Source organism: Solea solea (genome assembly GCF_958295425.1).
Source record: "Solea solea chromosome 4 unlocalized genomic scaffold, fSolSol10.1 SUPER_4_unloc_7, whole genome shotgun sequence".
Taxonomy (NCBI): domain Eukaryota; kingdom Metazoa; phylum Chordata; class Actinopteri; order Pleuronectiformes; family Soleidae; genus Solea; species Solea solea.
This window is the reverse complement of record NW_026704015.1, coordinates 356,940-368,739: the sequence shown is the minus strand read 5'-3', so window position 1 is coordinate 368,739 and position 11,800 is coordinate 356,940. Positions and strand designations below refer to the sequence as shown.

The window sequence follows — 11,800 nt, the reverse complement described above, 5'->3', positions numbered from 1 at the left end:
GATATTTTCTGTTTGTCACACCGTGGTTGTGCAAGCAGTTTGTAAAAATACTACCAGTAACCATGCCACATTAAAAGCTCCTTGAATCACCTTTCTTCCTAATGCTGATAGTCTGTTTGAACTTGATTTGGGCGTCCTGATCATGTCTACCTGCCTAAATGCAATGACTTACTGCCATGTGATTGGCTCCTTCAATCAGTGTGTTCATAAACAGAAAATGTGTACCTAATAAATTGGCAGATGTGTGTTTAAATCCAACCAGGAAGGAATATAGAAAGCAGTTTATAGTAGACATGTAGTTTTTCCTCTGCAGCTATAGGTGGGTGGAGTTTGCACTGCAGCTTCTGTGGCGTTTGTTTTGTTCACCGTTGTTGGAGACCATTATGGCTACATTGTTGAAATTAAAGAAACACACTCAGTGCAAACATAGCCACAATCTGGAAATATAAAATGAGGTCACCCTGTGACGCTGCCGACACCGAGGCTCATTTCAGCACCGTGGACAGCGCTATGAAATCACGGCACACATTGACAAATAAACTCATGAGTACAGTCCTCACAGTTTAAGTGAGGACACGCACCGCGGCCGCCGAACCACCAGGCTCCCCAGTTACGACAGGTACCGCCGCCGCAGCGCACGGCACCGGAACCGCAGCCGCGGAGCGCACAGCAGCCGCGGAGCGCACAGCAGCCGAGGAGCGCACAGCAGCCGCGGAGCCCGCGCAAACCGAGATACATTCAAGATACATTCTCAACATTAACTTAATAAAAAAAGTGCGGTGCGCCCGGCCCCGCCTCGGCCCGGCGCGTGTCGTTCTTCACTTAAGCTGCGCGGCGTGGCGCAGTGCACAGGCGCACCCTCCATATCCGCACAACGGCGCGACGCGCACCGCAGCCGCTGAACCACCAGGCTCCTCAGTTGCGACACGTACCGCAGCCACAGCACACGGCACCGAGATCCCACCTCGGCCCGGCGCGTGTCGGTCCTCACTTAAGCCGCGCGGCGGGGCACACAGTCAGCGCAAACACGACACGTACCGCCGCCGCAGCGCCAAACGCACAGCAGCCGCGGAACCAGCGTCTCAGCAGACGCCATCCCTGCCGTGAAAACGCAGAAACACACTAAACTACAAACAACGCCGCATTTCACAAATAATACATGCAACATGTTTACCTTTTTATTGACAGTGCTTCTATTTGACTATTGCATCGCAAGTAGTGATGATGACATCATGTTTTCTTTTTTAAGTTGAATGATTTGTCTGAAAGGCGACAAAGACCGGAAGCTCCAATTAACGCTGCGTTTGTGTGTGTATCTGCGTCATTACCTCGTTTATGAAACCCTGAAGTTTCAGAACAAACAGTTCAGCCACTGCTGAGAAAATAGTGTTGTATTGTTGTCCTGGGCTCTGCCAAGCGGATCTGCACTTCCCGACAAGTAGGTCCAGCTGCAGACCCGCAGACCACTCAACGAAACGCCCCTTTACTCAACGAAACGCCCCTTCACTCAACGAAACGCCCCTTTACTCAACGAAACGCCCCTTCACACTACACGACACTCTGATTGGCTCTCAAGAGACTGCGTCTGAAACGTGATGACGTTTACTAACGTGATAACGTCTTCTTTTATTGAAACTTTATTTACACACGCGTATCTCATAGACACTTGTTGACAGAGACTTTTATCCCGGTGTGCGACAGGAATAGAGAAGAATAAATACTCGTGTTGACTTTTGTGAACACAGAAATGTACTTTCTGTGAAATTTGTGAATAATTAATGTCACTTTGTAAAGTATGAAATGTTATAGCCAAACTGCTAAAATATATAAATGCCGATTGGAAAAGTTCTTTGAACATCACGTTTACACAATATAGTATCACGTTTTTGTGATATAATTATCACGTTTATACAATATAATATCACGTTTATGTGATATAATTATCACGTTTATACAATATAATTATCACGTTTATACAATATAATATCACGTTTATACAATATAATTATCACGTTTATACAATATAATATCACGTTTATACAATATAATTATCACGTTTATACAATATAATATCACGTTTATACAATGTTTATACAATATAATATCACGTTTATACAATATAATATCACGTTTATACAATATAATATCACAAATTCCACTTTGAACACACACTTTGAATAATTTCATTTGTTTTTGCAAACTTCCAACATCATGGCAACCTGTATGTTACAAAAAGGTGTGTTTAATATAGGCCTACATTTATTGAATGTCTTATTAGTCTGTAGTTTGACATGTTGTTCAACTGGACAGAACAACGATTAGAACTAATAAAAGTCTACTTGATCAGGTTTTTAACCTGAAAGAAACCCTCCTTAAATTCTGTGCTGGTGTGGTCCAGGTGGTGGTAGACAGAAGTTAAGTAGACAAGATCTGCTGAGTATGTCATTAAGGAGATGTTACCTATTTCCAGGAAGATATGTGAAACATTGGTATCTGAATCAAACCCAGCCAGTTGGACATCAGTAGGTCTTTTGATGAAAGTAAAACAAATGCACTGAAACCCTTGATTCTGCACAGGAAGTTGTATAACTTTCAAATCCATGTAATGAATACAAGTGTTGAATGATATATTTTCTTTCTTTTATACACAACAGACTATCCAGCAGACACATTCACTACCCAGGGATTACAGGCGCCTGAGGAATTCCTTAGACTCCAAGGCTTTCTTGTAATTGCTCAGGAAGATATCCAGGTTCTGCCTCGCTTTTGAGGAAATGTGGCTCTGAAGCTGTTCCCCAAGCTGGGTTATCTCGCTGACAAGACAAAATGATATAGCAAAATAATTAAGTCGTTAAAGACACTCAAATACATAATAAGATATAAACTGAAAATTAGATTAACAGTTTCCTAAACTATCCGGCTTACCTTGAGTCAAACTCTGTGCCACGCATGTACATCTCCTTGGCTTTGTCCAGGGAGATGGAGTGAACAGCTCCGAGGGCGTATACTGTTGCCTGTGGCATGAAGATTAAGATTTAAGATGGTGTTAGACAGTGACCATGTGTTAAAAGGAGACAGACATATGCAGTCACATAAAACATGTAGTCTACAAATCAGTGTCAGTGTCTGAGATCTCACCTCTGGCAAAAGTACATCCATTACGAATGCCACTGGATCTGCAGACTTCTTGTCTGTCTCAGTACGTTCGAGTACTTCAGACAAGAAGTGCATGACTTTGTCCACTTGTTCATCATCTTCAAAAAGAAGGATGACCCTGTCCTGTTTCTTGGCCCAAGGAGACACCGTGTTGCCTGTGATGATGTTCTATAAAAATTGTATAGGATTTTAGTTTGGGTATTCATATACAAATACACAAACACCACACTAAATGCCATTGTCACTCACTTTAAGGTGTTGCAGCATGCCCTGATCCTCTGTGATTACACTGGTTAACAGACAACATGCCTCGCGTCACTTCTGTTGGGCTTGTTGGGCCCTTTCCTAAAATTAAATTACACATAATATGCAACACTGAATAGATGTGATTAAGAACTTTGAATAAGACATTTTCTTTCCCTGATTATTTGCACTTCCTCTGATATGAGGTGTCATCCTGGCTGGCAACTTGTTTGGCCACAGTAACATCACTGCCCTAAATGGATATACAGATAAGCCTGAGAGGCAAATTGTTACATTATTTCTGAGAACAATCATTATTATCAGGGGCATCTATAAAATGCAGGAATCTTGAAACTTTTTCTCAATATCTAAATTCTCAACAAGAGTGAAAATAAAATACACATTGACTTAAGATTCTACACACATGAAGTACAGTACACATAGATGAAATGGCTCCAGCATTAGTTTACTTTACTTTACTTATTTTGAGTTTCTGATACTCAAATGGATGAGTTGAATAGTTTGATGGTCACAGTTATCCATGGCCAGGACAAACAGAAATAACATCACATTTCATAATACATAAGGCTCATGGGGAAATTAAAGCCTTTCAGCGTTGAAATGAAAAAATATTTGATAATTTAGGACTTACCACCGTACTCCACCATTGACCTTTGGTGTCCCTGCAGATGGGACACAAGCTTTGCATAGCTCCCCTTTTTTGTGCAGATCGGACCCTGATAAGTGTCCGAGTCGGATCTCCTCAGCTCAGGGTCTGCTCCTTCACTGAACGTAGTGTTGCTCTATAAGAGAAAATGTAAATTAAAATTGTATTTTGTATTTTTTATCATGGAAACATTATTAATCCAGAATCAAGTAGTAATGAACTGGACTGCATTTGCCTTTAAGACTTTCCCTGTCCTAAAATATAAGCAGGCTAACTGAAATAAATCAAATCAAATGACACTGTTGACTGTGATTCAACAGAACTTCTAATTTCTAAACATGAAAAATATTATTCATCATCAAATCTTTTATCTTAACAATTGTAGAACTGAGGTCACACGTTTTCAAATGAGCAAAGCTGTCATTTAAAGATTAAAAAACAGATAAATACTAATATATAGAGGTCATATAGTTTATCTTATACGTTTCTTGGTTGAGATGATGAGACAATGTTATATTGTCAATGTTATAACCTGTACATATAAATGAAAGAAAAAAAGGAAAAAAAAGAAAAAAGGGAGAAAATCGCTGCGTCTTGCTTGCTGTTACAATCCCTATCGTTACAGCATGCAGACATAACTGGTTAATAAACCGCACTTAATTGATATAATGGATACAAATAATGACTATTCATCCAGTGTTCAATATCTAAATGTGTTTTTTATCCATTCTTACCTTTTCCTCCGTTATTTTCCCCATGTTTTAACCGTGTTACTTTTTCGGGTTCCCTCTTCATACTCGGTCAACGTAAACTTCATCACGTTTCAGACGCAGTCTCTTGAGAGCCAATCAGAGTGTCGGGTAGTGTGAGGGGGTGTTTCGTTGAGTGTGAGGGGGCGTTTCGTTGAGTAAAGGGGCGTTTCGTTGAGTGAAGGGGCGTTTCGTTGAGTAAAGGGGCGTTTCGTTGAGTGGTCTGCGGGTCTGCAGCTAGACCCTTCTCCTTCCCGAAGCTGATGATGTCATCAGAAATCCTCAACACTCCTCTCACCACCGTAGCTCCTCCTGGTGCGGGCACTACTCCGGGCACATCCGGTTGCGTAAATTCAACCGCAGAAGAAGAACTAGTCTCGTTGTAGCTGCTGAGCATATCGGTTGAGAACATGTCTTCGAAAAAAAGATCAGTTTGCTCTGTTCTGGGTTGTAGTAAACAAGGACAGACGCTCCACAAGCTCCCCACCAATGAGCAAACAAAAGCTCAGTGGATATTGTTCATTTTTGATGGGAATGTGCCTGCTACATTTCCCAAAATTCTCCATGTATGTGGCAACCACTTCACGGAGGATTGTTACACAAACTTCGCGCAATACAAAGCAGGGCACAGCACCACACTTCGCCTCAAAGAAGGAGCAGTACCTACAATACATGCTGGATTACCTGCAGCACAAGTAAGTATTTCAAACAGTAATACTGTCTTTGTGTGCTCGTTCTGCCGTTTAGCATTAGCGATAGCCGGCTACATGCTAAGCTACACGCGTTCGCTCGTGTTTCAATTGCGTGTATGGGTATGGTAAACACGGCTGTATTGTGGGTGACTAACCGGGGAGCACAGAGCTAAGCAGGCTTATCGATGTAGAAGTTTGGGACCGTGTTCGCTCGTTTCAATTGCGTGTATGCGTCTCTCCATGCCGGTAAACACGGCTGTATTGTGGGTGACTGACCGGGGAGCACAGAGCTAAGCAGGCTTATCGATGTAGAAGTTTGGGACCGTGTTCGCTCGTTTCAATTGCGTGTATGCGTCTCTCCATGCCGGTAAACACGGCTGTATTGTGGGTGACTGACCGGGGAGCACAGAGCTAAGCAGGCTTATCGATGTAGAAGTTTGGGACCGTGTTCGCTCGTTTCAATTGCGTGTATGCGTCTCTCCATGCCGGTAAACACGGCTGTATTGTGGGTGACTAACCGGGGAGCACAGAGCTAAGCAGGCTAATCGCTGTAGAAGTTTGGGACCGTGTTCGCTCGTTTCAGTTGCGTGTATGCGTCTCTCCATGCCGATAAACACGGCTGTATTTTGGGTGACTATCCGGGGAGCACAGAGCTAAGCAGGTGAATCGCTGTAGAAGTTTGGGACCGTGTTCGCTCGTTTCAATTGCGTGCATGTGTCTCTCTCACTTGTAAACACAACGTTATTCAGGCGGTGTTGGAAACGTGTGTTTATGTTAAAGTAGGGAACAAGTTATAGTCGAATTGGGGCAGATTCAGGAAAGTTAATGAAGTAGAAAGCCAGTCTTTTGAGCATGATCTGTATTATTGTTTTAACCTTTACTATTTTCCATACCAGGATCGTTTTATCCACACGGGCACACAAACAGAAGCTCCAAGTGTGAGAACATGTGCCACTCAACTGTCAATTGGGACCTTGAAAGCACACGTGCACAGCCAAAGTAAGTAGAATTGAAATTTCATAAGAACCAAATTATTGAAGAGCATGAAATGTTCACACATTGTATCTACTCCATAGGGACCCAGACACCAGTGTTGTCACATGAGACTGCTGGCACACAAACCACACTACCGGAGTACATGTTTTCATCCACACCTATAAAGGTGCCAGGGTTTGGACCACAAAAAAGAGCACGTGTTGAGTCAGAGGAGGAAGAGGGATTCACCTCACCAGAGTCACAAGTCGACCCAAATGACCCAACCTTTACTCCTGGCGGATCCCTAACAACACATGATTCAACAATGTTGTAAGTACTGACTTCAAGTTCACTAGGCATGTCACTTCAGATCAAAGAAGTGAGGCTAAATGCTTTTTGTCTTGTTACATTTGTAGGACGGAAAGTGCTGTATACATGGATAAAAAATGCATTGTATTTGAGTCCTGCCTGAGGGAGCTTTTTGACACATGTCCAGTGTGCAAGAGAAATTGCGAAGTGCAGCAGCAACAGAAGGGCACGTATGTTGCATTTCATCAAACGTGTCCAAAATGCAACTACTCCAGGAAGTGGCAAAGTCAGCCCATGATTAAGAACACCCCAGTTGGCAATGTACAGTTATCTGCTGCTACATATTTCACTGGTGCATCCTTCATCCAGCTGGAAAAGGTATTACTATTAATGTTTTGTCGTCCAAATCATATGACACTTTCGACCAATAAACAATTACTAAACACTGTTTGTATTATTGTTATGTTAGCTATGCCGCGCCTTGCAGCTCCAGATTTCTCATTATGACACCTTCCGGAAACATGCAAGGAAATACCTGGAACCTGCAATCGTCCACAAGTGGAAGAGTGACCAGCAGGTCCTTTTCTCCACATTGAAACCGGGGGGGGAAAGTTCAAGTTGCAGGAGACATGCGTGCAGATTCTCCAGGTAATGAAAAAAATCAGACCATCATCAAAATCATAAATACCACTTGTAAACATAAAAAAAATATCAATCACTAGTTTTTTTCAAGAAATGAATTCATATTGTTCTGTTTACTTCAGGGCACTCTGCAAAATTTGGGAGCTATTCCTTGATGCACATGGACAGCAACAAAATTTTGGACCTCCAGCTAGTTCAGGTGTGTAGGATTCTCGTGACATTTTACTTTGAAGAAAGATATGTTTTTAATTTGTTGCTTCTACTTTGTGTTTGCAATTCTCTCAACAGAGCAATGAAGTGGGTGGTAGCTACCACATGGAAAAGGAGGGACTACGACGAAGTCTGTACTACAGTGCAACGTCCTCAACATCGGGCCCAGAGAAGGTGGCAAAGTGGACATCATAACCGTTGGAACTAAAAATCAAAACAAGACTGTCTCATTGATTGGAATCTTTATATTACATAGGTTGTACCTTGCATCCATGCATCACAACGAAAATTCCAGCCGTGAGCAGGCAACAACAGCTTTAGGCCAAGCTGTCTACAGAGTGTCGTATTCGAAGGCCAAGAAGGGAGAACCCACCGCAAAGCCGGTCAAAACAGACCCCACGTACAGTAAGTCACTAAAATGTTTTACAAATACTGACAAACTTTTTTTGGCTTTTTTTTCTTTCTTATTAACTTAAATTAACACCTAACACAACAAATAACACATTTAAATTTAAATAGCTGAAAATGTAATGACACAGTAAAGAAATTACTGTCTGAATGTAATGTCATGGTTCTCTGTTACATTTTAAAGACTATGTGGCTGAATTGATGAGGCTGGTGTTCGAGGAGGTGATGGAGGACCCAGAGTCTTTCGCTGAGGACATGAGGAAGATCGCCATCCCAGAGACCCTGTCAGCCCAGTATGACAGACCCTCAAAGGAGGAAGTCATTGCCTCACACGTGACCCGCTTCAGTCAAGGGGTGGGCGGAAGCCAACATATTGTCCAGCCAGATCAGGAAACTCCTGGCGTATCCGACACACGACGGGATGACAACTCGTACACGTCGTCCCAAATATCCCCAGCACCAGCTGACAAAGCTGCGGTATGCTAAATGCCGGTAGCGACTGGAAAGTGGATAGAAATGTAAAAAAATTAAATGCTGCTCTTGCACTGTGCACATTTTGTGTAAAAAGTTTTTATTAAACATTTCTAAGACACAATTCTTTTATCACTTATGTGTGTTATGATTTAAATATGCCTCTTATTTGTATGTTACATACATACTCGTGTATTGTTCTTCCCCGCAAAGGCCCATAGTCTGCCCGGTAGATGTTGTTCATGTTCTGCAGTGTGTATGGGTTCAAACAGTTAGGCTCCAGGCCTGGATGGTAGATCATGCATGTTGGTGTGTCCGGAAGTTCATTCATTCTTCGGATAACCTAAAAAGGGGCAGAGCAATACTGTTACAGTAATGGCATAGAGTCATTAGGTGAAAATAGCTGGATCACTCAAAAAAGTGATGGATTATTACTGTAAAAAGGTTGGTACAATCATAGTTACAGACAGGATTAAAGAAAATGGAGCTACATTATAGGGCACTGGCCTAATTACAGGATTGAAAATAGTTAAATTTGTACTACATTGCACGGCTGCTGTGCGTTGATGGTCCCTAAATGAGACCACGGTTGTTGAGAGCGATGGGTCGGACTTTGTACAAGCCGTGATCGTGCACCTATCTCGGGGTGGAGAAGGAGGAGGGTGCCGTTGGATCTGGAGCGAATGTCTGTTGAATATCCAACCTGGAACTGATTTCAGCGCGGTACGTTGTCGGAGGTGATCAGCTCCGCCTCTGCGGACGCTCGGTGCTCACAGTGCCCAGGGCAGAGCAGCGTTACCTCGGCCTGTCCTGATGAAATGATCCGCTGGCTCAGACGTCTCACAGATGCTTGGTGTGATCCATAGATTTGTGGTTGACGTGTTACTTTGTTTTTAATGTAAACACTTTGTATATTATTACTAATAATTGATTTTACCTTCGAATTTTAGGTTTATATTAAAGTGGCACGGCCATTGTATATGTATTTGTTAAAATCCCAAGTCTCCTCCTCACCTGCCTCATCACTGGCACACCTACCTGGACCACACCCCTAATCCTATATAACCCGCCCCTTCCGCCCTTTGACCCCCCTATTTTCCCTCCAAGCAATCCACGAGAACAAAGGGACACTGGCTGTGAGTTTTATGGACGTTCACTCATTTAATGATTCATTTGGTTGATACTACATCTTGTATGAAGACTTACTTATTGCTTGTGTGTCATTATACTAGATTCCTGAGTTTAATCCTTTGCTAAAGAGAGGAAAGTAAGAGTGGATGTATTATTGATGTTAGTCTAAGACAACCTCATTTCTTATTGTATATTTGATACTTTCTAGATTGTAATATTTCCTTTATCATTATCATATAGACAGAATCATCCACCATTACCCCTCATCACCGACTACCGTTTACTTGGAAATAAAATATTGCAACTTGGAAAGCTGCCTGGATCCTGTGTTTAAATGTGCACCCAACATATGATGTTCAGTCAATCACCGCCACTATAGTGTACAGTTCTTTCATATTTGTGTATGTATTTGAATATAAATGTACAATTGTAAGTTCAAATAAATAATACATTAACTGTCAGTTGATGTACTGATATCTATGAGTAGTCTAGTGAAAAACAGACGTAGCACCATCAGTAGCTCTTTGTGTTTTATGTCACAGGTCTCCATCAACATATGCAGCACTCGGGCATGAAGAAACTGTGAATTCAGCTCCTCCTTGCCGAACTAAAAGAGAGACGACCTGCACTCTTTAGTGAAGCTCAAGTGAGTGAAAGAGGATGGTGACACCCACACACTGTCAAAGTCATCGTTGTAGCAATGCCTCATCTGGAAAAGAGTTTTAATATGACAGCGAGGCTCATTTCAGCACCGTGGACAGCGCTATGAAATCACGGCACACATTGACAAATAAAATCATGCGCATGCTCAAGCTACAATACAATTTCAAATGCATTCTTTTTTTTTTTTTAGATACAAGGAAGTGCGGTGCGCCCGGCCCCGCCAGGATCCCACCTCGGCCTGGCGCGTGTCGGTCTTCACTTAAGCCGCGCGGCGTGGCGCACAAACCTACAAACCTGCTACAAACCCCAGACTGGATTCGGTTTACTGGCGTGAGTACAGTCCTCACAGTTTAAGTGAGGACACGCACTTGTATTCTCAGTTTGGTATAAGATGTGAGTACAGTGTAACCCCACATTTCACAACTAATACATGCAACATGTTTACCTTTTTATTGACAGTGCTTCTATTTGACTATTGCATCGCAAGTAGTGATGATGACATCATGTTTTCTTTTTTAAGTTGAATGATTTGTCTGAATACACTGAAAACACTGAACATGTGTTTGTTCCCGAGCCACTCCATATCCACACTCCGGCGCACCGCTGCCGCTGAACCACCAGGCTCCTCAGTTGCGACACGTACCGCAGCCACAGCACACGGCACCGAGATCCCACCTCGGCCCGGCGCGTGTCGGTCCTCACTTAAGCCGCGCGGCGGGGCACACAGTCAGCGCAAACACGACACGTACCGCCACAGCAGCGCCAAACGCACAGCAGCCGCGGAATCAGGGTCTCAGCAGACGCCATCCCTGCCGTGAAAACGCGGAAACACACTAAACTACAAACAACGCCACATTTCACAAATAATACATGCAACATGTTTACCTTTTTATTGACAGTGCTTCTATTTGACTATTGCATCGCAAGTAGTGCTGATGACATCATGTTTTCTTTTTTAAGTTGAATGATTTGTCTGAATACACTGAAAACACTGAACATGTGTTTGTTCCCTTTTCAGGATGAGTTGGAAGCAACCCAAGAGGGGCAGTGGCCCTGGTGGCAGTAGTGAATGAAGATCAGGTTCCTGCAGGAGTTCCCTTTGAAACTCACCATGTGTCTCTGGTCCTCACAATCAGGTTGTAATGGCTCACACACTGATCTACGCTCTCCATTTGAAGTTGTCAGAAGTAGAATGTAATAATTTGATTTAGTAGAAAGAAAAGAGTCAATTCAACTTAAGTATTAACATTTGTATAAAGAAGATCATTTCAGTTCAGATAAATCCGTTTCACATAAGTGTCACATACTTAGTAGTTTTCATTAACTGAATGGAATTAGTACAATGCACTTTACCCAAGTTACTTTAACAACAAATACTTGAGTTACTTGTACTCAAATCAAATACTTTTGTATGCTTAAATTGTTTGAGTTAATAAACTTAATTGGTTTCCTAAATGGTTAAAGTTGAAGTAACTCATTCCCCG

The 11,800-nt window shown here is 42.4% G+C and overlaps 2 protein-coding genes across 3 annotated transcripts; one reads left to right on the top strand and one right to left on the bottom strand.

The window, feature by feature from the left end:
- Positions 1-2,107: 2,107 nt before the first annotated feature.
- LOC131449255 (PWWP domain-containing DNA repair factor 3A-like) lies at positions 2,108-5,038 on the bottom strand. 2 transcript variants are annotated; one of them, XM_058622097.1, is made up of 6 exons: positions 4,801-5,038; positions 4,052-4,202; positions 3,406-3,501; positions 3,139-3,324; positions 2,926-3,014; positions 2,108-2,813 (listed from the first exon to the last, which is right to left on the bottom strand). In XM_058622097.1, exons 3-6 carry the CDS (start codon positions 3,421-3,423, stop codon positions 2,687-2,689), a joined length of 420 nt encoding a protein of 139 aa, XP_058478080.1. In that variant the 5' UTR covers positions 3,424-3,501; positions 4,052-4,202; positions 4,801-5,038; the 3' UTR covers positions 2,108-2,686. The 2 variants fall into 2 exon arrangements, with proteins under 2 accessions (XP_058478080.1, XP_058478081.1); XM_058622098.1 differs by having other exon boundaries at positions 4,052-4,996.
- Positions 5,039-5,102: 64 nt separating this feature from the next.
- LOC131449254 (uncharacterized) lies at positions 5,103-8,646 on the top strand. Its single transcript, XM_058622096.1, has 9 exons — positions 5,103-5,510; positions 6,404-6,506; positions 6,584-6,812; positions 6,899-7,169; positions 7,261-7,439; positions 7,556-7,632; positions 7,722-7,817; positions 7,900-8,048; positions 8,236-8,646. The coding sequence occupies exons 1-7, from the start codon at positions 5,226-5,228 to the stop codon at positions 7,727-7,729; spliced, it is 1,152 nt and encodes a 383-aa protein (XP_058478079.1). The 5' UTR covers positions 5,103-5,225; the 3' UTR covers positions 7,730-7,817; positions 7,900-8,048; positions 8,236-8,646.
- Positions 8,647-11,800: the final 3,154 nt, after the last annotated feature.